At 37.8% G+C, this 27,995-nt stretch overlaps 3 protein-coding genes and 1 long non-coding RNA gene across 8 annotated transcripts in view; 2 read left to right on the plus strand and 2 right to left on the minus strand.

The window, feature by feature from the left end:
• The first annotated feature begins 4,321 nt into the window (after positions 1-4,321).
• On the plus strand, positions 4,322-15,094 carry LOC114933211 (Darkener of apricot). Its single transcript, XM_029305693.2, has 9 exons — positions 4,322-7,932; positions 10,089-10,167; positions 11,583-11,649; positions 12,156-12,269; positions 12,451-12,541; positions 12,623-12,793; positions 12,909-13,038; positions 13,127-13,377; positions 13,550-15,094. The coding sequence occupies exons 1-9, from the start codon at positions 6,895-6,897 to the stop codon at positions 13,760-13,762; spliced, it is 2,154 nt and encodes a 717-aa protein (XP_029161526.1). The 5' UTR covers positions 4,322-6,894; the 3' UTR covers positions 13,763-15,094.
• On the minus strand, positions 5,437-8,258 carry LOC146723116 (uncharacterized). The gene is made up of 2 exons (XM_085483130.1): positions 8,081-8,258; positions 5,437-6,721 (listed from the first exon to the last, which is right to left on the minus strand). Exons 1-2 carry the CDS (start codon positions 8,127-8,129, stop codon positions 6,393-6,395), a joined length of 378 nt encoding a protein of 125 aa, XP_085339256.1. The 5' UTR covers positions 8,130-8,258; the 3' UTR covers positions 5,437-6,392.
• On the minus strand, positions 15,081-27,631 carry Men (NADP-dependent malic enzyme). Of its 5 annotated transcripts, none has more exons than XM_029305772.2 (9): positions 27,546-27,631; positions 27,443-27,481; positions 22,996-23,152; positions 17,615-17,773; positions 17,107-17,469; positions 16,681-16,992; positions 16,230-16,598; positions 15,591-15,885; positions 15,081-15,518 (listed from the first exon to the last, which is right to left on the minus strand). In XM_029305772.2, exons 1-9 carry the CDS (start codon positions 27,614-27,616, stop codon positions 15,403-15,405), a joined length of 1,881 nt encoding a protein of 626 aa, XP_029161605.1. In that variant the 5' UTR covers positions 27,617-27,631; the 3' UTR covers positions 15,081-15,402. The 5 variants fall into 5 exon arrangements, with proteins under 5 accessions (XP_029161605.1, XP_029161597.1, XP_029161616.2 ...); XM_029305764.2 differs by having other exon boundaries at positions 27,443-27,484; XM_029305783.2 differs by lacking the exons at positions 27,443-27,481; positions 27,546-27,631 and adding an exon at positions 26,879-27,295.
• Positions 26,712-27,995, plus strand: part of LOC114933417 (uncharacterized) — a 31,340-nt gene continuing 30,056 nt past the window's right edge. The window contains exon 1 of the long non-coding RNA XR_003820056.2: positions 26,712-27,311. This is a non-coding gene — a long non-coding RNA (uncharacterized LOC114933417). The remainder of the gene's footprint in view (positions 27,312-27,995) is intronic.

The following is a 27,995-nucleotide window of genomic DNA, read 5'->3' on the forward strand; positions in this document are numbered from 1 at the left end:
ATCTAGGTCGCGAAACGAATAAAAATTAAAAGATGCCGATCCTGTACACCGCCTTTGCTTCCTGGATTCCAAGGTATAGTATTATATAAAACAAGCTTGCTATTTTTTCACAAACGAAACAATTTCGTCCGTGTGTAAAGATTTAATTTTCTTAAACATAAAAACTATCTCTCCTCATTTATTAGAATTTCTTATGATACGAGACACATTCTTGTAACTAATTTATTGAAAAAAGTAGCAAAGTATATCTGGAATGAGCAGTGATTAATCATTTTTAACATGTTTCTTTGGACATAATTTTAGTCAGCTGTCTTATAATATATGCTTTTTGCATCGCGACACAAGTGTCTAGTCGTATTTATTTAGAGGTAAAAAGATGATGAATTTTCTCGTGAATTTACTGACCTGCATTCGTAATAAATATGTGAAGAATATACAACTGTTTTCGTTCGGAAAGTATCTTTGTTCTTTTTATACATGTAAACCACACGTGGTGATATTTGCCAAGTCGTAGGTGGTAATAATGTTAAAGGGTGACACAGTATCTCATCTCTTTCATGTCCCATTTAGTTATTCCATATCTTTCACTTGGAGATTTTCGACTTGGACAGTCTCCAAAAGAGACAACCCGGACAGATTCTTTGACGCGTTTTTCGCTTCCATCTTTCATCAACAAAATTTATTGATTAAAGAAATGCTAAGAGGAGAGATAAAGTAGTGTCATTGCTGAGAAATGACGTGTTTCATTGTAAATTTTTATTTGCCAATCGTCTCAGAAAAAAAATTAACATTTGACAGCGTTCACCGAAAACTCTCACGGGCGTAAATCTTTAGACAAGTTCAATGGCTGAAATTCGATTCAGTCGGTTGCTTGACCGTGAACCTATTGTACGGTTGATGCACCATGCAGAACAAAAAAGTGCGAAACACAATGATCGTCTGACGTGTCACTCGAGACGAGTCTTCGGATCCTTTTGCGTGCTTCGGCGACTAATAATCTCAGCTGCTAGCGATATATAGGTATTTAAATTGAAACAATCGTTTCTTCTCCACGCACACACATACTTTCTTGATGGATTAAATTGATCTCTACGTATAAGATTTCAAGACGATCGATTAAAATTCAACGTCGTCCAGACCTCATCTAATTAGAGCTGGACGGTCTCTGTTCCGTTTATGAATCATCACGAATAAATTTTTGTGCGCTTTCTAGTCGCGCTTTAATCAGCTGATACTCTGTATATTTTTACAAAGTTTCGTGAAAGCGCTGGTGAATATTTATAACCGAAGTGATTATTCTTTCGTGAATAATATATTGCATCAATAATTGATACGTCGTAAACTGAAGAGAAAAATAACGAAGTACTTATTGATGATACAAAACTGTTACACGACAATATTCAATGCCATTTATTTTTATTCGAGAGAATCTTAATATTTTAGATTGTAATGTTTCATTTAAGCAGAGATTTATCTTGTGCCGTTTAAAATTATTTTTTTAAAAAGTGTTCTTTCTCTCATTATATTAAGCAAACTGGATAGGCTATTTGAGGAGAGCAAATTAATTGGGTCGTCTCGCACGGCTATATACTCTGATAGAAACACGTTATACGTGACATAAAACAACCTTGATTCCCTCTTAGTTTCGCTCCAGATCGTGTCAAACGTTCAACTTCTACGCCACACATTTTTAAATTAGCTTTGGATAAATATTACAATACATCGTTCATTTTAGTCTTAAAGAACCTGAGACTAGACGATAAAATATATTCCGTTCAATTTAGTTTTAAAGAACCTTTTAGACTAAATCAACTATATTTAAATTTGTCCCTTATATCTACGGCGACCGTATTTTCTAAGAGAAAATAAAAAACAAATAGCCCTTTGCTTCATCATGTTTTTAAAGTTTCAATTCGTGATCAAAGTGGAGATCAACGAACAAAAAAAATGATTGTAACTATCAGAAGTCTACGTTTTTATAATTTAAAACTGATTCGACTATGTTGAAACAAATCCTTGGTTTCTTAAATAGGTTGCGGATAATATATAAAATAAATATGAATATATTAAAATACACGAAATACTATGCACACAAGATTGAGATTTTTGTTTTATCGTAATTTTTATATATTAATTCGAATCTGTGTATTTCAGCGGCGAACGAGTGCTGAGGTCTCGTCAACATGAACGAGGCACCAGCCAGGAACGTCGATACAAACGCAGCCATCGTCGATCACCCAGTAGCGGTCGACAACACGGTCATCGTGATCGTGATCGGGATCGTGTCCACCTGGTTCATCCAACATCGTCCCGTCGTACGCGCCTTCATCGTCACCATGGCTCGTCGTCGGTCAGCCAGGAGCGGCACCGTCATCGATCCCCGTCCACCAGGAGTCAGGTGAGTCCGAGGGACAATATAACACACGTAACGGCATCAGTATTTCGCGCTCTTTTTCGACACCGTATATATATATAATGTACTACGCCGCGTGATGCAACGACCTACAAACAGTTCGAGATATTCGATCATACCCCTAACCCTACGAAAACATACACAATAGCAGACGGCGCTTTTGTACTCTGTCGTACTCTCGTCGATATTACTCGTTATCGGGAAGTTTCATTGAATACCATAGATATTGGCCGGTATATTTATAGTTCGATCTTATATTTAAGACCTTAAATCTGATCGGAGGTTGACTTCAGACCCTTTTCAACCAATCAAATGGCTGCGTAGTTCAGACTTAAGACGATCTTAAATATAAGATCGGAATATGAATACCGGCTATTATTTTTATGTATACGAAAAACTTTTCAAGTTTTATAACATATTTTTTCATTTTTTTTTCAAATATGTATATAGAAAGATTTTCGAAATTATTTATTCATGTGGGGCATATTCTCTTTAAGTGATCTCTTGGAAACTCTCATGGCAAACTCTAATAACGATTGAATCAGATTTATTTTTCTAATTGATATAAGCATGTGTGTGTGTTTTGATTAAACTTTCGTTCTTAGATTTTTATTTTTGAATAATGCAGACTCTTTATGAAGCGATTAAAGCGATTTTATTACTGTAAATGTTGTTCTCGTAAAATTTTGCAGTATAAACTAATTCTCTACGCATGTGTGTGTGTATGATGACCAAACGATGGCAGGCCATGTATGAAAGCGTGAATGTGTGGAGATGAATCGAAATCGTCGAGAATTGACTGCGAAGAATCGATCACTTTTTAAGCTGGTTTCTGGGATAACGGAGATACTAGAGTTCGTGACGTTATATTAAACGTTCGAATTAGTTTTCGATGATCTACTTATCGAGCCTCGGTGCGTAGCGGAGATCCTCCGATATGGAAGCGTGCAGGGAGCGGAGTTAGCGCTCCATCAAAACAGTCCCTGGAAATTCTTACGGCGCAACGAGCACGCGTGTATATCCGAAGCGAATGCCGATGATTCTTCTTTCTTACTTGACGCCGGCTATTTTCGACCGGCGACTATTTTCGAGGCGGACTCGTCACGCAGTTTCGCCGCGGTTTTAGTGCGAGTTTGCGCCAGATGGCCAACGCAACATCATCGCCGTCGTCGTCGTCGTCGTCGGGAAACATTGTACCGGCAGATAAGCCGGTCCAAGGCAACCGCGAAGGCTACGATTCGCGAGCAAGTTCCACGATGAAGGCGAGTACCCTTCGCCTTCGAGTTTCAACCTGAACGCAACAACGCTTGGATGAAGAGTCATCGATATCGGAAAGCATCTTTAGATCTAAATCAAAGAAAGTTCCAGGATCTAGTGTTTCAAGAGCAACGAATTACAGAGAATTGAAGGAATACGTAGAATAGTGTCGATTTCGTATCATCGCTGTGGTTAGAAAAGGCTATCCGCCGACGACCTAGAATTGTTTAACCTGAATTTAGAAATACACGCGTTGCAGTTGGCACAAGATGTACTCGTGAGACGCGGCGCGAGGTGCCCGGGTAAACCATCTCTTTTTCTCTCTCTCTCTCTTTCCTTCTCTCTTTATTCCTTCTTCCTATCAACCTGGATTCTGGAAGTTGGATCGCGTTTGACGGCGACGGTGGCGGCCTGGCCGACCATGGTAGTCTATCATCGGCCGCGTCATCGTCGTCGTCGACCTTCCAGACAGTGACGAATCAGGAAGTAAGTCTGCTGATGCCTTGTGGAAGCGTATCTTGGTGGCCGCGTCACGATTGGGACCGACGTCACGAGTGGCTGCAGCGCAATGTCATCGAGACCACGAGAGAATTCGACGCGAAACTTGACGTCACGCCTGAAACTAACAACACGTCGACTTCCGAGGTAGCATCAACAGAGACCTTCGTATGGCTCCACAACATTCGATGTTAATTATTCACTAGAGTGTGTGTGCGCATTGTCTGCTCGGTGTCTTTACAATCGTACTTATTATCGCTTCAGACTTCTGCTCCAATTCCTCTCCCTGCACATTCAGAGAATTTAACAGCATTAGTTCTCTGGAAATATATTGCTTTTGTATTACTAAAGAAATAATTGGTTAGGATGAAAAGACCCAGATAGCAAGCGTACGTCAGTTTGCTACTTGGAGATTATTAGCAATGTCAGAACACGTGAAAAATTGATTAGTTTAAGTGTTGTTTTTTTTAACTATGAAATATTAAATTCTTATTTTTCGTCAGTTTCAACGTCAAGGCTTTGTCGAAATATTTTTAACAGTTTTGTAACTGTATGGAATGTTGAATGCGTAAATAGTTTGATGAATTAGACTGGTGTTTTCCTCTTCGATGAAAGAGTTAACGTATACAGAACGTACATTTCTGTTGGCCATTCGCCATGCAGGCAACAGCGGTGACGCGATGCTGCGAACCTCCAGCTAGGACTTTTAACATTTGAACACTGCACGCGCTGACGGCGAGTTCTCATCTTGTCTACGCGTGACTATCGTGGCGCACGCGTTTCGGGCTGCCGATTTATATTTGGCATAGCTAGCCCGTTCTCGCGAGGAAGCAACTTGGAGAACGAAGCGAATACTCCAGAGCACGACAAAGGCCTCTTTCCTCTCTCGTTTGCTTTTCTCACCCCGTTTTTAACCCGATAGTATGACCTAACCTTGGTCAATATTTCCTCGGAATAGGGAGCGGGAGAAACATTCGCGTAACTTTCCGCTGCGATGTTGATCGTTCCGTTTTGCTACCGTTATCGCAAGCGACCTAATGGAGGAATGACACTATATGATTCATTGAGTAACACAAAACAGTGATACGATTTATGATTTGTATTCATGTTTTGCATTTGCAATTAGTACGGATAAAAGTTTTATCTTCAGAATTATTCGTGTAATATGAAATGTTAGCAGAAATTTGATATACTAAATTTTTTTCATTTTTATTCTTTTAGATAAAAAAAATACGTGCATATACATGTCTGTAATTTTGAATAGTCCAATTTCTAACGCGAGCCAAATTAATCGGACTCGCTTCGCTAGAAAATATTTTTGAGATCATCTCTGAAACCGATGTGGGCGAGTAGTCCGCCCGAATAAACTGCGTCGCTATTTTGTAAACTGCGTGTATTTATACCGATACTTGGACTTAAAATCTACAACACGCGTACACATGATAGGGCGATATCTTCGACATCGTGACCTTGAAGACGACTCGAATTTTATTAATAGTACTAGAGTCCACGAACCTATCTATCAATCTATTAATTATATCCTCTTAATTTTAGCTAAAAGTTCTAAATTTATAATATTTATCTCGATATTTATATTTTATCCATTTATCTTTAAATTAATTTGGATTTTTTTTAATCAAAATGCTACTCATTTTATATCTTATCTTTGTTTGATGATCTTGATTATTTTTGATGATATTAATATTTTTGTATCGTACCTGATACAGAATTATTTGCATTTGCTTATCATTCTGACACATCAATGACACATCTTTATTGAGAAAAATGCCAACTATCAAGTGTGGCCAATATTAGGCAGACCTACATCGGATTAGCATCGTGGCGCGTTTCGCAATTTCTATGTATGTCAAGGTAAGAAGAGAAGAAACGACGCGATTGATCGTGTGGAAAAGCACTAGTTTTCCCGTAAAATAATCGTAAAAACACTCCTCTTCGCGGACGGAAGAGCGAATCTCTCTTCCCCCTTGATCGTGCATCTGAAAGCACGAGAAGTCGAAGAGGCTTGATCGAAAGTTTGGCGCGTTCCGAATAAGCGCCGAGAGAAAATTTACGTAATACCACCGGTGGTGATCCCTCTCCATCTTCTGTTTCGCCCTCCGTCTTTTTCCTCTTCTTCCCACCTGTACATCTCGCTCTTTGTCTTTCTCTATTTCTGTTTCGCGTCCGTCCCTCTTTCGTTTGCGATCGCGCGTACCAAGTTACGCTAATCGTGCCTCTCTTCGTCGCTCCGTTTTCTGATCGCTTTCGGAGAGTCGCCTCTCGAGAGAGGAGGATGAATCGTTCTCGTCGGAGCGAGCTCACCACCGCTCCCTGATATTTTTAGTGCGACGAGAGAGTATTTGGCGGGGCGCAGCGAGTTCGTCTCCTTCTCGTCGTCGTCGTCGTTGTCGTCGTCGTCGTCGTCGTCGCCATCATCATCGTCATCGTCGTCTTCCTGACCGTCGTCGTGGTCGCAGTTTGGTTGCCTTCCTTCGGCGTGTCGTTCTCTCGCGCGAATCGGCGTCTTCTCGCCTATCCCATAGAGTGATGTATCTGTGTAGAGAATCGTTTCGTCAGCCTCGGTGGTGTTTTCGAGCGGCTGTCGCAGCTGCTCTTCTCGGACGATTCAACCAAAGTTTGCGCTGAGTTCGCTCGTGGAGATCCAGAGACGATCTTTTCGAGTGTAAGGTTCGCAAGACTTCAGTCGTAATTCGCAACTGTTATAAATGTTCATATTCGCACCGCGCGACAACATGTCGACCTCCCGACAGGGCTCACGGCGAAATCGCTACGCGCGCTCGTCCACCACGACGAGCGTGACGCAGATGCTGAGCGACTCCTGCACGAGTCTTCTCCAAAAACTGACCACCCGAGTGCGCGGCACATCTACGCTCAACGATCGCGCTAGATCGCCCCACATCAGCCGATTGGGTAGCACGCGGAACCGCTTGGAGGACAAGTACAACACGATTCTGGAGAGGTATTCCGGCAAGAGACCAGCTGACGATTCGGAGCAGAACGCACGCGATTATTCGCGGAAGGACCGAGATCACAGCTATTATCGTCGGGACGACAGTCCGTTCGTACGCGACGACAAGACCCTGGAGCCCTCGATGAGCCGCACCATCGTCAAAAGTTCTACCAGCGTGCTTCTCAGCGAAAAGGCTTATCCCTACGTGAGTTCCGCGATCAGCAGAGAGCCCAGGCGAGAAAAGACACCTGCCTACGGTCGTGTGGATCGTACGCAGGTCCTGCTCAACTCGGAAGCTTATCGTCGCTATGGCAGACACAAGTCTGGACACACGGAAACGCACAGTCGGAAGGTCAGACCGCATCGAAACGGTAAGAGCGAACAGCTGGATATTCACTCAACGTCTCTGAAATTATCCCGACCGATCAAGATCGAGTCGTTCGTGGACGTTGGGGAAGTTGCGGTGGATCCGGACAGAACGCCGATCGCCAACAGCAACGCGGAGAACAACGAGAGCGTTGCCAGAAATGCCGCGTTGACGACGGAGGACGATCCAACGATCTCGGATAGAGTGGCCAAGCGAAAGGAGATCCAGAGTCTGATCCTGAAGTACGCCGCGATGGAGGATACCTACACTCAATTGGCATCCGCTGGACAAACGGCGAACGTGTGTCCCAGCACGACGGAGCTCATCGCCAGCAAGTACAGGAAGAGCAATCATTGTAACAATCAGAAGGACCACGCGTCCAAGAACGCGATAGCGTCGAACGCGATTAGCGAGGTGGACGCGATCGTAAGTTGTCGAACCTAACCACGTGATCCGGGGGGTTTCCGTCTCGTTTTGAGCAGAGCGTGTCCGTTGCCACTGTTTTGCCTTTCTCGTCTATATGCGTGTGTGTGTGTGTGTGTATGTTTAAGTATGCAAAAGTACAAACTTTTACCTATCACTTCTCGCTTGTCGTTGAACAGACTATTAACTATAACAGCCATGCCTCTTCGATAAGCCAAGAAACACTGCACGCTTGCCAATGTTTGCCATGAGAGTACCTTGAAATCTCTGGGACACTTGCCCGATCTATCTTATCAACGTAATAATTCCGAGCGCGATACAATCGATTCTCTCTGTTGTCGATTCGAGTCACGTTTCATAGATATGCATATTTGCAAATATTTATATAGAGACTCGATTCACTCATCTCAGAGTTTAATAGATCGGGCAACGTTTCCTCTCAACACGATGACTCGATATCCAAAACTGATGCTGACGCGCGCGTTTGTACTAATCGGAAAGTTAGACTTTAAGCATGATTCTGAAATTTATCCATTTATTTCGATGATTGACGTGTCCAAGACTACGAGAGAGTACAGGGGTCTGCTTCTTTGTTTCGGATACCTTTTGTTTTTATTCTACCATAACTAGTAGAAAACGGCTAGCTGGCTCTAGCGATTCGGTACGCGCGTGTTTGTGCTTTCGACAAGGTAGGGTCGAAAGACCGATCGCAAACACTCGATCACCCGGCAACGGTCGCGGCCCATGATAATGAGGATCGAGAAAACAATCTAGACAATCTAAAGCTAAAATCTAAATCGATCGTCGTGGAGCGACCGTTCGCCGAACGAGCACGTAAGTACTTGATTGACGGAGTTTCTGTCTTTCTCTATCGAGCAATTAACAAATTTAATAAAGCTATATATATATATACCATCTCCGAACGTGTTAGATGAAAGGTAACGTGTGTCACGAGCACTTCGAAGAAGCTGTCCAGTCTCGTTCGTGTAAATTTGCCTTTTTTTTCTCTTTTTCATTTTTTTTTCGTTTTTCTTTTTTTGTCATATCTTTATTTATCCTCCGCCAAGATTGGGTAAACGTTTGGAGAACAATTCGTTCGCCGATGCATTTTATATTATATATATATTTAATCATTGAAGCCGCCGTGTTTATCTTACCGCGAATTGTATGTACATAACGCACATGATTCTATCTCTGCTTTTCTCTATCTGTCTACATATATACTTAATACATATATTTAAGAATGTGCATTCGTGGTCGTACGAAGTGCTCTGGCCTGTGTTGAGACGGCTCCTTCAAAAGGCACGCATATACCAGGTCTAACACGAGTATATAACGTAAGAGTAAGATAGGCGAGTGAAAATTTAAAGAAAAAAAAACAAGTAATTAAAATAGGAAAACAACTACCCCGTTAAAAAACTAATGCAAAAAAACGCATAAAATACTGAAAAAAAAACGAAAAAAAAGAATACATAATTATATGCGCTTTGTGCCGATGGTAAATTCGTAACCGCAACTTTCTGACTTGGCAAACCATTTTGCCCTCTCCCCTTTCTCTCTGATTGTTGGGTTACCATCTCCGTTGTAATGGAATGGAATGGAACGGAAACACACGGAATGGATATGGCACGCACGACGGACAATCGGTCTCTCTCACGGGGGTGTCTCGGACTCGGGTGGCGTCTCTTTCTCTTTCTCTCTCTGACAATGACGGCGGGTGATGATGATCATGATGATGATGATGATGATGATGATGATCGTGATGATGATGATGATGACGACGACAACAACCGCGCGAATGACGATGTTATCCTCAACCCTCCTCTACCTCCCACCGACACACTCGTACGTTCGTCCCGTGCTTACACACGTGTTCTCTGCCGCGTGTTACACGGGTCGTCTCGCCGCCGGGATTCCGCGGTGGTGGGTGGCGGTGACGGTGGATGATCGGGTGATGTCCTCTTGACGACGTGGACTTGGATACCATCTTCGGCCTTCCTTCGTCTACCTCTGGACTCTGGATGATGATGCGACTCCATCGACGGCGACCATCTACGACCACCACGTGTACCGAATGTCGGGGCGACGCGAACACGGGGGTACTGAATTGGGTCCACTCACTTGGGATCGCACGATACCGATAACGCCGGCCCGAATAGAGCCCACGACCGCCCTCCGTCGAGGACGACGAAGACGGCCACCTTGTATACCAATCCGGCGACATCCTGGCAAATAGATGTTCGTGATTATAATACACTCATTGTAGTAGATTTAAGCGAGTCTCAGGTCGATTATAACTGATCGATCGGTATCTACGGTCTGCCCCTACTCTGTCTCTCTTTCTCTTTTCTCTCTTTTTCTCTCTTTCTCTTTCACTCTTTCTCTATCTTTCTCTCTCTCTCTCTCTCTCTCTTTCTCTCTTTCATTTCTTCCCGCCTAAACTATCTAGGCATTATATATACTATATTAAACAATATCTACACCACAACAAAAGTAACACAATTTACGCGTTAATCACATTGTAATGTTCTCGCTGTTTAGTGTACGCGTATACGCGCATATATATAGATATATGCTGCATATATTTAGTGGAGAACATTAACTCGCGTACTAATATATCTATATATTTATATAGACACGATTAAGCGCGATTTTCTCTCTGACTAGATCGAAAAGATATTCTACCCTGTCGATTTTTTCGGATCACTTTTTCCGCTAACGCGGGATACGCGAAAAGAGCAAAAAATAGCCTCTCTCTTTTTGTCTATCTACCTTACCTATAACGATTTATTTCAGAATGATAAGTAACGTGCATATATAGTCACCACGTTTCTCGATAGCACGAAATAGAGAAAGACTCGTCAGCTCGACGACGATTATCGGGAAATAGCTGCAAAAAAAGATTCCTTCTCGTTCCTTTCGTTGACGAATTGCATCATCTCGCGGTTCCCTCAAGCGAGAGTCTAATTCGGAGACAGAGAGTCGGAGGAAGGGAGCAGAGATAATTAAAAAAGAAAAAGAAAGAATGCTTGCGCTATCTCCTCGATACATCCTCTTCGGGATGACGTGTTTCTCGTTCTTATAATACTCCGAGGACATCCGGCATTCACTTTCGCGTTCTGGAATGCGGTCTCGTTTCCCTCGAGACCGTCTCTTTAATTAATTAATTAATTAATTGACACGCGTCGCGAACAATGAAAACGAAACGACTTGTCCTCCATCTCCATCGACTAGTGAATGCCGAGAATGTTCGTCGAAGCTGTCAGGCTGCTATCTATCCCCTTCAATCATGGGGCTTTTTAGGCGAGCAGCATTCCGATCGATATTTTTTAAAAAAACTACGATATCATTCTTCGTTTATTCATTATTCCGTTTATCACCGTTTAAACCGCGATACATACACGATTATAAATACATAACGCACTGATCGGCTAAGCGCCCGCGCGGAGGAGTCTCACCAGCGTTTCTTTTTCTCTTTTTTTCTGTCTTTTTTTTTCTTTAAACGCGACGATTTTTCCCGAAGCGGGAAGAGCCTTGTTGCTCTCCAAAGAGCGAGAAGGTGTCCCTTAACCGGTCAACGCCGGACGAGAACTCTCCGCGATGGTCGCGAGGCCTGTATCCGCCGGGCATTTACCCTGGTTTTTGCATTACAGATAAAGTACTGGCCACCCTAGGAGAGGGTACTTTTGGAAAAGTTGTCAAGGTTAAGGACTTGCAAATGTAAGTGCCAGTTCAGCTTTTAAGTACGTAAGATATAGTCTGTCCTCGCGTGCGTCTATCCGCACACATTCTACGTCTAGTTCGACCGTTTATTTATTTCCATACTCTACTTCTCCTTCTCTCTCTCTGTTTCTCTCTCTCTCTCTTTCCGCGCGTCATCTCGTTTCATTTTGCTGAGGAAAATCTTTCAAACGCGCGTGTTACGACTCGTCGCGCGAGTGTTGCCGGCGGTATGAGAGCAGAAATAGCTATCCGCCACTGTCACACAAAATGACGCGCGAGTGGTCGCAATAATAGGATGGCCTTGCACTTTGTTTTACGAGCCGAGCGCGTTTCACGAATTAGATCTCTCTTTAGTGGAATATGTAAAATTACGGGCAAAGTGCCTGGATCGTTGCAAATATTTTATCCACACGCTTTTACCCTCATGGGATGCTGGATTTGAAACGATGACGACACGCATACATTATTCAGATATCATGATCATCTTGTGATAAATATTCTAGGGATCACGTGATGGCTCTAAAGATCATTAAGAACGTGGAGAAGTACAGAGAGGCGGCAAAGTTGGAGATAAACGCCCTTGAGAAGATTGCCGTCAAGGATCCGGAAGGCCAACAGTTGGTATCTTTATCGTCTTTGCGAGTAGTTTTGGTGGAAAGAAAGTTACAGGCTACTTCCTTTTTGTCTGTTAAATCTACACAAGCGAAAGAATATTTTTTTATCATTTAAATTTTGTAAATACGAATTATATAAGGTGGTGATAATTGTCGATAGACAACTAATTATCGATTATTTTAGCCTGTGCGTAAAGATGCTCGACTGGTTCAATTACCACGGACATATGTGCATCGCGTTCGAAATGCTGGGTCTGAGCGTTTTCGACTTTTTGGTAAGTATCTACTTCCTGGCACCGACCCTGAAGTTTGCGAACGAATTCGAGATTTCTGACAAAATTATATCTGTGTTACAGAGGGACAACAGCTATCAACCGTATCCATTGGAGCACGTTAGGCACATGGGTTATCAGCTCTGTTACGCCGTCAAGTTTTTGCACGACAACAAACTTACGCACACGGATCTCAAGCCTGAGAATATCCTATTCGTCGACTCGGATTACGAGAGTTCATATAATAGTAAAAAGGTGTGCTATTGGTCGATAACGATTTAAATTATTATCGAATGGTCGAACCCCAAAATTTGGCCTTTAGAATAAGCTTTCATTCTAAAGTGTTTCAAAAAAGCTCTTTCTTTTCAAGCGGAGAGACACGAGACGCGTGAAACGAACCGACATCAGGCTCATCGATTTTGGTAGCGCTACCTTCGATCATGAACACCATAGTACGATTGTAAGCACGAGACATTACAGAGCACCTGAAGTAATTCTAGGTAAGTGTAATCTCTTTTTTAATATTCTTTAGATTCAAAATGTACGGTATATATGAATATATATTATCAATCTTTCTGTATTTCACAGAATTGGGTTGGTCTCAACCGTGTGACGTCTGGTCCATTGGCTGCATCTTGTTCGAGTTATACCTGGGCATTACGTTATTTCAGACGCACGATAATCGCGAGCATTTGGCGATGATGGAACGCATACTCGGCGTGATACCGAGTCGCATGGCTCGCAAGACCAAAACTAAGTACTTTTATCATGGCAAATTGGATTGGGACGACAAGAGCTCGGCCGGTAGATACGTTCGAGATAACTGCAAACCATTGCACGTTAGTATTTTGATTATGCTTTCAATTAAGGATTAAAATCGAATTTGTAAGATTGAAATTTTATCAATGAATATGAACATTTATTAAATTAGCGATCAACTAATTGTTTTTTTGTATTAATATATAATTTAACAGAATAATATCGTAAAACGATATATTATTTTTGTTGTAGCGTTACATGCTGTCCGACGACGAGGAGCATCGCCATTTATTCAATCTTATTCAGAAAATGCTTGAGTACGAACCTTCGCAGCGCCTCACTCTGAAGGATGCATTGACGCATCCATTTTTCGACGCTCTACCGGCTTCTCAGAGATTGCCCGATCCACGGGCAGCCGGTGACTCTCAACAGTCCCACGAACGATCACACTCACTCTCTCGATGAAGTTAGGAAAGGGACCGACCTCCGTGCTGGACAGACACTCCGCTTTCAACGACACTACTGCCCTACGTCTTTGTTTTGGTATCATTAGTTTTCATGAAAACATGTCTCTTTCGTAGCAACGAAACCCGATGACGTGAAACGAGTCGCGAGCAAAATTGAACTTGCTAAAGGCTAAATAGCGTGCATGTGTGTGTGTGTGTGTGTGTGCGCGCGTGTATGCATGCGTGCATGTATAGATACCGATCATTGGGTTTTTCACAGTTTTGGATTCCCGCACTCGATGTAACTTGAATCTATATGTAGGGAAGACGGTAGTGCCCGGTGAAGCTTGGACTTGATTATTCGAGTGCATTCGACGACGCACGATCAGATTACTTTTCGTCGTTGATGAGTATCGTTTATTTCTATCACGATTATCGATCATCGAAACGGCGACACGCGGTCCCCGTTACTGGCGCGGATAGGCCAGTGTGTCTGCTCAGTGTAGCGTAACAGAGTCCCACGATTGTAAGCAATTTTTTTAAATGCTCTTCTGTACATTTGTGTCCCTTAAATTTATTACCATGTTAATATGCGACTAAAATAACGCAAAGTTTGGAGTTATCAAAGATCACCTTTGGGTCCGAAGTTTATAATATATTATTCGTTATAAATTGACGATCACGGACGTGTTCTAGCCGTGAGCAACGGACTATAGCGATATAGCAAAGATAGTTTTACGCGACAGTAAAGTTGATTGGAATCGAGAGAAAGCGAACGAGCGAACGAGAGAGGGAGTGTACGAATAACAATCACCAATTTCATCGTTGTGAATTACATGCATCTTAAAGCATAGAAATATACATAATTATGTCTTAGAGACTATTCTGTCAACAATTCTTTTTTTTTGTATTTGCATATGATGAAAGTCACTTGCAAGTTTCTGATGAACCATGAGGAATTCTTCGCGACATATTTGTGCGATTTATTATGTTATAATCTTTGGATTTTCGGCCTAAAAAAACTAAATTTTATTAATTTTTTAAATATTTTATTATAATTATATTCAAATGAAAATTTATAGTTAAATCGAAAAACGTATATTGTAAATATTATATAGAAACATTAATGTTTCTTGCGCACGCGAAGGTCATCCCGTTCTCACTTTTTTCGTCACGTTTGATTTGCACAACTCGTGTCACCCGTATAAGTTTTTTTGTTTGACCTTAGTTATACTATATCTGCGAAATGAAGGATATTATATACTTGCTGCTCGTGTTTAAATGGGGGATGTCTACTTCTGCAAAACAAGCGATATTCCGAGTAGCAATAAATACACTTCTTTCAAACCAGCGTCGATATTTTATTTGTTCAACCAGCAAATCAACTCTTATACATCTTGTACATTTATACCTTTAAATAATGTTGCTTCACTTTTTAAAACTCGAGTTTATCGTTGCGACTTTTGCGTAACTTTTTTTTGTTATAAATTAATAATATATTCTACTAGTACGCGATACTTGAAATAAAATAAGCCCGATCAACAGGCTTTAGGGACACAAGTAGAATTCGTTTCCCTGGGAACGTTTGTGTGAAGTCTTTTTCGTGGACCCAAAGTAATCGGTGTGTAAAAAATAAATCTTCATCCAATTAACGAAGGTTTATAGCTTAGGCCACGAATAAACTGGTGGTACAGACGATTTATAGCTCGTATCGTACAATTGTGCCTTGATGAAGCTCTCGCAATCTTTAGGCTGCGGATGGACGGACGCGATGCCTAAAAAAAGAAGATAAATTTACATATATAACGCATATACGCTAACATTTGTACAACAGTATTTCTACTCACAGTTATCGTAGGCATATTTCATGAGCGCGCACGCTATGTTCAACGAACATTGCTGTATGTCATTCAGCGGCGGATAAAGAGTTCCATTGTCCAGGTCCGTTTGCGTTACCATTTCGGCAAGAGTCGACGCGGCGATGAGGAAGGTTTCTTCGGGAATGGTGCGCATACCGGCGCATATCACGGCCAGCGCGATTCCAGGGAAGATGTAACTGTTGTTACCCTGACCGGGATGGAAGGTCTTATTGTTGTACGTCACCGGCGCGAAAGGCGAGCCACTCGCAAATATGCATCTCCCCTATTAATTCAAACAGTTAATTCAATGTCCAGGAATACTGCTAAAAATTACATATTTTTGAGATTTGCATATATATTTTAAGGATCTCATTTTTGCTTTTATTACAATCATCAAATTATAATTAAAATATACCAACTCTATATTTCTCCTGTATTGAATATGTATAATTCATCTATGATACTCGAGACGAAAGAACTTTAGATATATTTTATGATTCCATATTGAATAATTGCTTTTGACGTAAGAATTTAATACGACTGTGTTCCTTAGAGATTAGAAAGCTTGATGAAAATTGCAGAAAACAGGTTCCTGGACGAGAATATATATACGTAATCTATTCTCACCTCCGTAGCAATGTACGCTTCTTCAGCAGTACATTCCGCCTTGCTCGTTGGATTACTCAGAGCGAAGATGATGGGGGTTTCGTTGTTTCGTGCCATCTCCCTCAATATTTCCTCCGTGAAAGCACCCCGGACAGCAGCTGCGCCGATGAGAACCGACGGTTTGGCAGCCTTGACAACGTCCAACAGGGTGTCGATTGGTTGATCGTCACGAGCAAAATGCAATTTATGCTCCGTCAGTCCGCCCTTTGGACGATCTTTCACCAGGAGTCCTTTAGAGTCCACCATCCAGATTTTACTCTTAGCTTCCTCCTCGGTCACTCCTTCCTTCAGCATCGCCATGACGCACAATGCTGCAATACCTAATGACGCCTGCGAATAGTTTGTTTATGACTCACACATATTTCTCTCGATTCATTTTATAATGACTTAAAAAAAAGACTTGCACGCGCACCTCTCCGGCACCCTGAAACACGATCGTGTTCTCCGAGAGTTTTGTTTGCGTGACACGGAGCGACGCCAATAATCCAGCGACTGCGACAGAAGCGGTGCCCTGGATATCGTCGTTGAAGGTACAATAATCATTGCGATATTTCTGGAGCAGTCTGAACGCGTTAGCGTTCCCAAAGTCCTCGAACTGGATCAACGTGTTTGGACCGTATCGTCTCACGACAGACTCCATGAATTCGTCCAGGAAGTCGTCGTATTCTTGTCCGGTGACGCGTCTGTGTCTATGACCAATATACAGAGGATCGTCCAGTAACGACTGCAAAAAAAGGGAATGCATTTTTTAAATGAAAAATCACAAAGAGAGTCATTGATGAAGGACAACCAGATGAAGAGTCGTTTGGTGTTAAAAAGTGAGCGTATTTTCGCGCACCTGAGTATTAGTACCAACGTCCAGGGTAATAGGCAGACACTGATGAGGTTTGATGCCAGCCAATGCGGTGTACAATGACAGTTTCCCAATTGGGATACCCATCCCATGTGCACCCAGATCACCCAATCCCAGTATTCTCTCGCCGTCCGTGACGACGATCGCTCGTATGTCGTGTTCGGGCCAGTTTTTCAGAACATCGTAGACGTGACCTCGATCGTGGATGCTCACGAAGAGACCACGGGGCCTGCGATAGATCAGACCGAACTTCTGACAGGCTAGACCTACAGTTGGCGTGTACACCAGGGGCATCATTTTACCTACGTCCTCTGCCAACAAACGGTAGAAGAGTTTCTCGTTTCTGTCCTAGGAGGAACAAGACTCTATGTAAGAATCAACGTGAGAGAAGTGTACAAGAAGGAAAGCCTGATTAAGCCGAAGACCGGGAGATCCATAATAGATCTCCGATCCGAAGCGGTACAGTCGCCGCGTTTGTTTCATCGGTATGTACCAGTAGGCCTATGAGATATATGTATTTCGAGAGATCGTCCGTGTAACGTTCCAGATTGAGACGACAGAGCTCCAGCTGCTCATCTTGGCTTTTCACAGCTGCCGGTAGAAGACCATGTATACCAAGCATCTGTCTTTCCTCGATGGTGAACGCCATACCCTGAAACGAGACGCAGTTATTTAATTGTGCAATTAGGTTCTTACGACTCCTGGCCAACCAAGTTGGAATTGTGACGTCAGAGACGAGAAACCATACTAAAAATTCTTAAATACCATTTCGAAACAACACTTCAGATGGCTTCAGCACACTCTTGAAATACCTCGAAAAGTATACCCTTTATAGTCAATTAACAACTGCAAAATGACTATATAAGCCATCTGAAAGTGTTTCATTAAGATATCTTTCTTAAAAATGGCATCTAATAATTTTTGTATGCTTTTTCGCTTCTGATATCACAATCTAATGGCTGCGATAAGGATCCAGGAGTCTTATGTCGTGGAAAAAAATTTTAAATCGAATGTCATTTATATTTTTACTTGTACTAATCTTTTGCTTGTTTTGAGACTTGAGGAAAAAATTAAATCGAATCCTGGTATCTCGAACATATTAAATATATATTTCAATTTATTTGATCTCGTGTTTCTATCATCAGAGTATATTTTTGCGAAAGATAGCATTTAATATGCTGACACACGTGACATGAACATGTCATTATCGTTAATTTCTTCTCGCGAATCAGAAAGATTAGAAAATTCTTTACGAATTAATTCAGTCTGAGAGGCAAATTTGTTTTGCGATATCTTTAAGTCTGACTTTTTGTGCCCCGATAGCATCGACTCTGGCCGCAATTAAAAGGATGTGCTGATTATGCAACTAGCGTGGGTGAAAGGTGATCTGCTGATCGTGGTGCTACCTCGATTTTTGCCAACTGGATTGGCCAATGTGCATGCGTGTGTCACGATAGAATCCAGTGAAGATGGAAATTATTTAGGTACCTATATATGTACACGAAAGATAGAGAACCTCGTATGATCTACATTCACTTGCAAGGATACTAACTTTCAAAATGCCTGTGGCAACATCATAGTTACACATCTAATCGAATCTTGCACAGATGATGTTATGCTAGAATAAATTGAATTTTGCAAAACTGGAGAAGAAAATTTATTATACAATATTTGTAAAATGACATAATATTACTTATATTTCTTTTTTATTCGTATAATTGAACTATGAATATAATATGTACTCTCAACGGATGATGATGTAATTATATCTTAGAGATATTTCTCCTTCAAAGCGAATGTTAAGCTGTGCCAAATAATCTTGAAACTATCGATCAATCAAACGGTTACTGTCCACGCAACTGTTACAATTATTATTCCGTCATTGAAATTTAACAAATGCTCACATTTCGAACGCAAAGATTCCTATTCTAGCACAAATGCTGATTGTCAGTTCTATCATTAATGAGGGGAATATATTAGAAAATCATCATTATAAATAATTGCTACAAAATTAAAAATTAAAAAAAAACGATATATATATAATTTTTAATTGTATATTTAGAACAATATTTTTCCAAACTTAATTACGAATATAATATACGAGAAACTCCGCGAAATCGTATAAATCGTGCGATGATGCAATGAGTGTTATAGTGAAACATCGACTTTGAAAACGAACGTAATTTGCAAGTTATCAGGTCGACTTATCTGACTGCGGTTGATGAACCGGCGGTGATTCCATTATTTTCAACCACGGGAAAAGTTCAACTGAGTTTATGTAGATATTATTCGTGCGAGAAGTGATAAAGCAAACCGCATCGATATCTTGTCCCCACAATCTTTTCCTTTAAATTATTTTTTTTTGTGGTATGATAAATCCACAAAAAAATAAAGAAGTAGTCGAATATATTTCTGTGACAAAAGATTTTTTTTTATCAAATATATTGTTAAATTAATTTCGTATATTAATATTATAAGACACACTTTAAAACAATTATCACTAATTGATTCTTTCTATGACTGATTTGCAGCTGCATACATTTAATACATATATTGATATCATCAACAATTATTGACTGTTTTTCACTGATAACATATTAATTCAATTTAAAAGAATAAAGATATTCCTCGCGCTTTTTATCATTTATATATAGATTCTAAATTATTTCAAAATCATATATACATATTTTCTGTTAATTAAAACTGTTGGTCATTAAAATGCAATTAGTTTAAAGACAAAATACTTTAAAAATATATTTGTATATGCGCCTGAATTATTTGGATATAAAAAAATGAGAAAAATGATTTTTATGCACATATTTTGGAAATGTTCAGGAAAAACCTTGCAATTTTTTCTTTGCACATCCGAATGTATATATTTATACTCTGTTACTTTTGTTCTCGATAACAATAATGCATTGTCGTATAGATAGCTTAAGGTGTGCGATAACTTATCGCGAAACAATAATAGTAATACCCTCGTTCTCGTTACATAAGATCGACCTTGGACGAATAAGATCTCTAGAGATATTTTTTGCGAGAAATATAAGGTATTTAATTTTTTAAATGCTCCTCTCAATGTGTTGCATGAAACACACGCATTACTGTCTTTGAATTCTCTCGATATTTTTTACCACGTATAAGCTGGATAAAACAATAGCATTGTCAGCTTTCGATAAGTATTTTTTTCTGAAATGACTCTGGTCGAACCACTAAGGCGATCCAAATTAATCTAATTCAAAGGAGAGGTCAGCGTTCGCGAGTCTGTATTTTTCCACTATATATAAGTGTGAAAGAATTCGTCTCTTTCTGTCTATTAACACATACCTTAAAAGGAAGACCAACTAAAATTTTACTAATATATTTTATTTCTAAACAAAATTATTGTTGTGCTATTTTGTTTTAATTTTGACTGAGAGAAAAATTTTTTAATTTTATATATATATATATATATATATATATTTACTAACATAAAAAATGTTTTCTCCTAACATAATATAATTAAATGAATTGTGAAACACACTTAAAGTTTATATTTATTTAATGCTAATTTGCATGCTAATTTACGTTGTTTCTTTAATAGATACAATCATTGTTTATCTATATGAGTGTGTTAATAATGCTGACAAGGCTGTTTGCGGAAATGAGATTTGGTATTTTCTCAGACGTATGCGATCATTAAATAAAGTAATAATTATCGCTTTCAAATTATACACTCATCATGTTTATACATAACTAAAAATATATTATTTTTTTATATGTTTACAACTTGACACTATATCTGTAACTCTTAATTTTCACCATCATAATGGATGGTTATTATTATATACAATTAATTTGATTAATTATTGAAATCTGGAATTAAAAGACAAGATAAAGAATAAAAATCAAGTTCTATGATTAAAATTAATTGACATTTAGACACCAAACCAGTTATGCAAGAGTTAAAATTCCAGCTCTTACTCTTCAGCAATAGGCAATGAACAAAACTTAAAATAAAATTAAAGAAATAATATAATACAACATTGATATATCTTTGATCAAGAAGCGTCGGTTTAAAAAGAAGAAGATCTAATAATTATGATAAAAAGAGAAAAATGATAAATTTGAAGAAGAGGAAAGGTGTAACGCGACATCGCGAAATATCGGTGCAAAATGAAAAATACGAGGATGTACCCTTCCATCCAGAGCGAGCAGAGTCTCGGGAATGCGCTTGGCGCGATTCCGATCCGGGACGAGAGTCCACCAATCGGTCTCCATTTATCTCCGGCGCGCACAGTCACCCGATCACTTTTTTTCTCAATCACGCGAGATTTTCGCATCCCGCGACAAAACAACCGACCGTGGAAACGGTTGCCGGGGTTCTTGACTCCCGTGTGACGGCGACCCTATGCACGGATCGATATACGGCACCCTATTCTTGATTTCTTGAATATAAAGTGACTCTCTCTCCATGACCTACCGCAAGGATCGCGTCGAAACGAGACCGACTTTGAACAGAAATGTTTTGCGCATACGATATGAAGATATTATTAAGCAACTAAATTTTATTTCTCTCGACTCTTACGCTCTGTAATCTTGTTGCGCAAATGAAAATTAAGTTAATTTTGCAAATAATTACAAAGTTACTTCACACATAAATGGTTTCGTGAAAAAATTTAAATGTAGTCTCTCGTAATTTTTGAAAGCTACAATTGAAAACATTATACTCTTTTATATGAAATCTGACAACAAATGATTAATTTTTTTAAAATCAGTTTTAAAAATAAAATATTAAATATTTATCTGTTTTGGCAAAGAGATCAAAGTGTCTATCATTTTATTTTTATTCGAAAATAACAAAAACTCATTTTCAAGTTTAGACTTTGTCTAAATGATTTCGAAGAGAAAATTTAAAGGAACTTTAAAGAAATTTAAAGGGACTTTAAAGAAATTTAAAGGGACTTTAAAATAAATTTAAAGTAACTTTAAAGAAAACTTAAAGGAACTTTAAAGAAATTTAAAGTAACTTTAAAGAAAACTTAAAGGAACTTTAAAAGAACTTTAAAGGAACTTTAAAAGAAAATTTTAAGGAACTTCAGGAACGTATTAAGTTACGATGAAGGACGCTCATCAACTATACATGTATCGAGCTCTGAGATTGCGCAAGCGTGGAAAGACATTACCACGAGTTAGTTTGCAAAGTCATTTTGCATTTTATTGTCGAACTCAACATATTTGCGTCATAAGATATTATTATCATTTAAGTTAAACTTCCCGCGAAACATTTTCTTGGTATAAATTATCGTACGGTTGCACGTATTTTGCGAAGCGCAGTGGACAGTGTGCTGACAATCATGTCGTAACGATTGCATCAATATTTGTGTTTTAATAACGCTTTAAAATGATCTGGATGAGTTTTTTCTGAGAGAAAGAAAGAGTGCAATATCGCGAACAAAGTTTTGTACTAGCTAATAAAAAATATCCGTAATTTCTTCTTTTAACTTTTTTACATTTTCGACTGGGCGAATGAATCAATGAATGATGAATCAATATTTTACGAAGTGATGACATATATGTTTCGTTAATCAAAAGGGATGATCCGCTTATATCGAAGATAAAAAGATATCGACATTATTTTTCTCTCTCTCTCTCTCCGGAAAAATTCTATAATTTGTTTCTGTTATTTTTATAAAAATTAAAAACATTCATCTTTTTTCAATTAACCTTTGCAATAACAATTTTTCCACCGCGCTAATTCCAAAAGCCTTATTTAAAACAGCATCGTTGGCCGCTCGTACATAAATAATGATGCGAATAATAAACGTGACGAATAGCAATTATCTCGGGGACTATACAGCAAAAGCATTTATTATGCGATACACAATCACACACCTTGTTCAACTGCGGGTCCCTGATATGGTCGAGGCCGCGCAAAAGACCGGCGCAGAACGAGTCGCCGCTTCCTCGTTGGCCCAGCTGATCGCGCTCCACGCTCGACATGCTTGACGTTTTGCTCTTGCTGCAGTCGGAACGACTACTGCTTTGGTTCCTGCGAACGAATGCCAGATATCTCTGACTGTGAGAGAATACCGTCGGACGCATACACACGCAACGCAGACACCGTCGTCGTTGGTAGGATAGAGAACGCGACAGTGACGTGATGTGTGTGCGTCGGCGTGATCAAAGAGCATGAGGGAAAATAAAGAGCACTACCGTACCTGCTAAAGGCGTCTATCTTTTTTTCTTTAATATGATTCATGTTTTTCATTCTTACGTATTTTAAATATTTATTTCTTATTTCAACTTTATGCTGATAATTATTTCTACATTACGAATTAGTTTTTGTTTGACTGATAATGAAAAAAATATATATTATATTCTGAACTTAATCAAAAACTTATAAACCTTTTCTTTGTTTCATAAGACAATATATTTCAATGTATATTTTATATTTTAATTAATATGTATGTATATATATATATATATATATATATATATATATATATTTCAACTTAATTAATATTTTTGACAGAAATCAGCTGATTTCTGTCAAAAAATATTAATCAGAATAATATAATATAACATATTGTAATACCTTATTGTAATTATAATATATTTAAATATATTACTATATTTTATTTTTTTAACATTATTTTAAAGTATAATTAGTATATTAACGTTTTATTAATATATTTCTTGATAGAAAGCAACTGATTATAAAAGCATTAATTTATCAGTTAAATTTTGAAATTTTTATAAATTAAAATAATAATATATTTTAAATAATATGCTATAATACTTTAAACTCATTTAATCTTTTTGACAGTGATCAGCTGATTTCTGTCAAAAAATATTATCCGAGTTTAAATTATTATAACATTACTTAAAACATTATTATTTTAATTCTTATAATATAAAATATAATACTTATAATAAAAGTTTTAATTAAATACACACACATACACATGTGTATATATACGCACATCATTTAAGTTGCACGCATTCTATTTTTCTTCTTTTTATTTCAACAATAAAAATGTATTCATATTTGTATATATAATATTATATAATATTATGTGTAATATTGTATATCTATTACTTAATTATTAATCGGTAAATATAGATTGCATCGAGTACCTATAAATACGTGTCTGTAAAGAGGCATAGTTCAGCGCACGCGCGTTCATCGCGCGATCGCGCGTGTTGTGCATCCATCGACTAATGAACATCTTTAATCAATGATAAAAAATGTTGCACAGAAATCAATTCTACAATTGTAGAAACCCATTAGTCTGTCAGAACAAAGTTCAATAAAATTCCAATCGCATTTTTGCTCTCTCCCTTTATAACGAGATTAAAGTTTTAATCAAATTACTTAACTCAATGACTGTGCATTTACTATCCCAGTTAGTTGCAAAATTATTGAAGCATTATTTCATACTATATGCATAAATATATGTTACATATATATATATTTTTTGTAGTTATACAAAATGTAAAAAAACTGAGAAAGCATGAAATATTATTCAGGAAAAGTTATAAATAAATAAATTATTATCCTAAATAATAAATCTAAATGTATATTTTTTTATTTAATATATTTTCTTCTATACCTAAACTGTTCATTATATTTCCAAAATTAATGAGTAATTAATAAATAAATGTTTATCTATGTACATAAATTATAAAATAAATATACACATAATTCCTTTAATAAGAAGACACGTTATATAATAATGTACAAAATTTACTTTTCTATTCACGCGTAATAAAGAAAAAAATTCTCGAAACGATCTACATTCAGTGAAAGAGAGAATGACGCAAGTGTTTCACGTGTTGCCCGGACAATTGTGACAGATCGATCTGCACACTTATATACGTCAGTTTTACCTGATACCGTTGCACAAAGGAAGCTGACAACCCTCGGACTCGAGATCCCGGATGACATGACGCAAACCGTCTGATCGGGGACTTCGAAGACCCGTCAAACCGTAACCGAACGACCTCAGGAATTGTCTCGAGGGCATGTTCTACGTAGACTAAAACTACTACACGATCCCACATGCCTCTTATTATCTTTAGCGTCTGCGAGAAGACGGCTCTGACGTATCTCGTTTAATACATATGTATATCGCGCGAATTACCAAGTTAATTTTTCTATGAGTAACTACTATTATACTTGTTTTTTTTTTAAGCAAGGAAACTGGGATCAATCGATGTAGCTTATCAGCGAGTTATCAATATATATGTATATATATATGACACGCGTATCAAACGTGATTGAAGAAACGTGATTGAAGAAACGTGATTTTCACGCAACGTTAATTCCAATATTGATATTGGCCTTTAACTTTTCAATATTAATGTAGAACATTAGTTATAAAAATATAAATACATTTTTATAAAATTGAGATATCAAAAATGCAAAAGTTGCATTATTACTACATATAACAAAGTATATTGATATCTATGCGAAGATATGTATTAAATTTTTTTTAAGTATCTATGAAGATATTAAAAATTAAATTATTATATTAATGTCATATATATATAATTTAAAGAAATAACAAAGAGAGAACGGAAAAAAATGTTCTCTTCGAGCTAAATACTAAATGATTCAATCTCAAGCTATTGCATTTATGTACACAATTCTAAATGACGCAAGTCCCCCTCGAGTTTTTTCAAAAAATAGTTATTATCAAGATTGTGTAATGAAACAAGAGTTAAAATAATATTTGTTATCATTTCTCGTGTCAGAATTTTATTTGTGACTTAAATCAATAATCGCGAGATAGTTGCTAACATTGTATGTTATAAAATACCAATATTTCATGGATGACTTTGTATTTTTTTTTGTTATGTTTTAAAGTCATATGATCAAGAAAATAAATTCATTGCTGTTTTAAATTGAATCAATCAAAAGGTCACTGATTAGATGAGCAATTATCATAAAATCAGTGAATATTTTACTAATTTTTTTTTAAATAAAAATACTTGTTTTCCTTAAAAGTCAGTAATAATCGTTTGCAAAAGTTTTTTTTATTCATTTTGAATTGCTAATTTTTCACGAAAAGACTATTTGCACACATATGTGAAATAAACATATAATTATAACATATATTTAAATTCAGAGTTATATGTTATTTTTACTCTTAAGATGTAATAAACAAAAAGTCGACAAGGCTCTTGATCAACCTCAAATATTTCTTTAACAAAATATATCGCTATTTTATCTCATATAGAATATATTCTAAAATATGATTAATTAGAACAGCTGTTACTATATATCACTAATTATAATTATTTCAAATAAGATATTTTATTAATTTGCAGTGCTATAACTGAGACTATTTATCAATGATTATTCTCTGATTTTTCAGTGATTAACATACTGATATGATATATTGCATTTAAGAAAAATGCAATAAAGAGAAACACAAATCTTAATTAAAATTTTCCTCTCATTTTTAACCTCAATTTTCTCACGTTCATAAATTTTAGAGAGAATTTCGATCAATTTAATTTACATATCAAACCTCCTACTTTTTTTTTCAAATAGATAATAATTAAATAAATAGTTTCTGGCTTAGAGGTTTAAAAAAAGAAGTTTTCGACAAAACTATAAGAACTAAATAGGTTAGAAAGAAAGTGATCTAACAACTTATAAAGTATCGACGATAAATTAAAGTAAAATATTTAATTAAATAAGATAAATTAAATTAAAAACTGAGGTCGAAAGTGGAAGAAAAATCTCGACTAGGGAAAAGACACTTACATTCTGTTTTGATGGCTGTTTTGATGATGATTATCTTTCGAGCTCCCGTTGCCCATCTTTGACAAATCGAGCGAAACTTCAGACGATTAATTGGCTAAATTCACGTTGAAATCTATCTCGATCTCGAGTATCGATAACAAACAACGCATCACTTCACCGCGTAAACATTTTTCTCGTACTTTTTGCGATATATATCGAGAGTGAATAACACGCAATAAGAAGCTGTCAACTTCACCCGTCCGAGTGAAATCAGAGTCGGAGTCGGAGTGTTCCCGATCGCGCGAGCGAATCGCGAATGCGAATCCTCGTCGAGGAGGAGAACGAGATTTCGATATCGCCTTCGCTCTAATTAGCTAAGCCGTAACGTAATTCGGGGAGAAAATCCGAGAGAGAATCGCACATCCGGCCAGATGGACGCTCACTTCCGACTCCCGTAAGTTATTATATATAAATTATATATATATATATATAAAAATGTATCGATATCGCTCATATCGAATATTTATTGCGTCAATCGACCAAGATATCTGCTATCAACGATACAAGAATATTTTTACTACTTACGTAAAATATCCGGGTGCGAAGGATGAAAGTGACTTCACGCTACTGGAAGAAAAAAAAATTAACTGGTGAAAAAATTAATTTACGCTTATCGCATGCATTTTACCTGAGAAAGTAGCTCTCCGCACGAGATCTCTTCCAGATCGCAGAGAGCAGGCGCCTTTTATTGACAGGCATTGATTCGTTTCATGTTCCGAATATCGTTATCTAATCGCTTATCATGACAAACGAATAGCAATATGGTGTAAAAAAAATTCTTATAAATGATCGATAAATAATATGCCTCGTGATATAAAGGGTTTTCTATACATATAGTTTAACAAAATAAAAATTTCTCGAACAATATATATGATTAATAGCCGGTTTCGCTATAAAGGAAATTGCTAAAGAAGAAATTTTAAAGAGAAATTTCAATTTCAAATTTTAATTTTAATTTTTAAGAATTTTTTTTAATCGACTCGAAAACTTTTATTTTTCAGAGTATCGTGTTGATTTTGATTCTTCATTCACTAGAATTAAAATTCACTAGAAAATTCACTTAGAATTAATATTAGAG

The sequence above is a fragment of the Nylanderia fulva genome, unplaced genomic scaffold (genome assembly GCF_048542155.1).
Source record: "Nylanderia fulva isolate GAGA-0341 unplaced genomic scaffold, ASM4854215v1 Scaffold23, whole genome shotgun sequence".
NCBI classification, from domain to species: domain Eukaryota; kingdom Metazoa; phylum Arthropoda; class Insecta; order Hymenoptera; family Formicidae; genus Nylanderia; species Nylanderia fulva.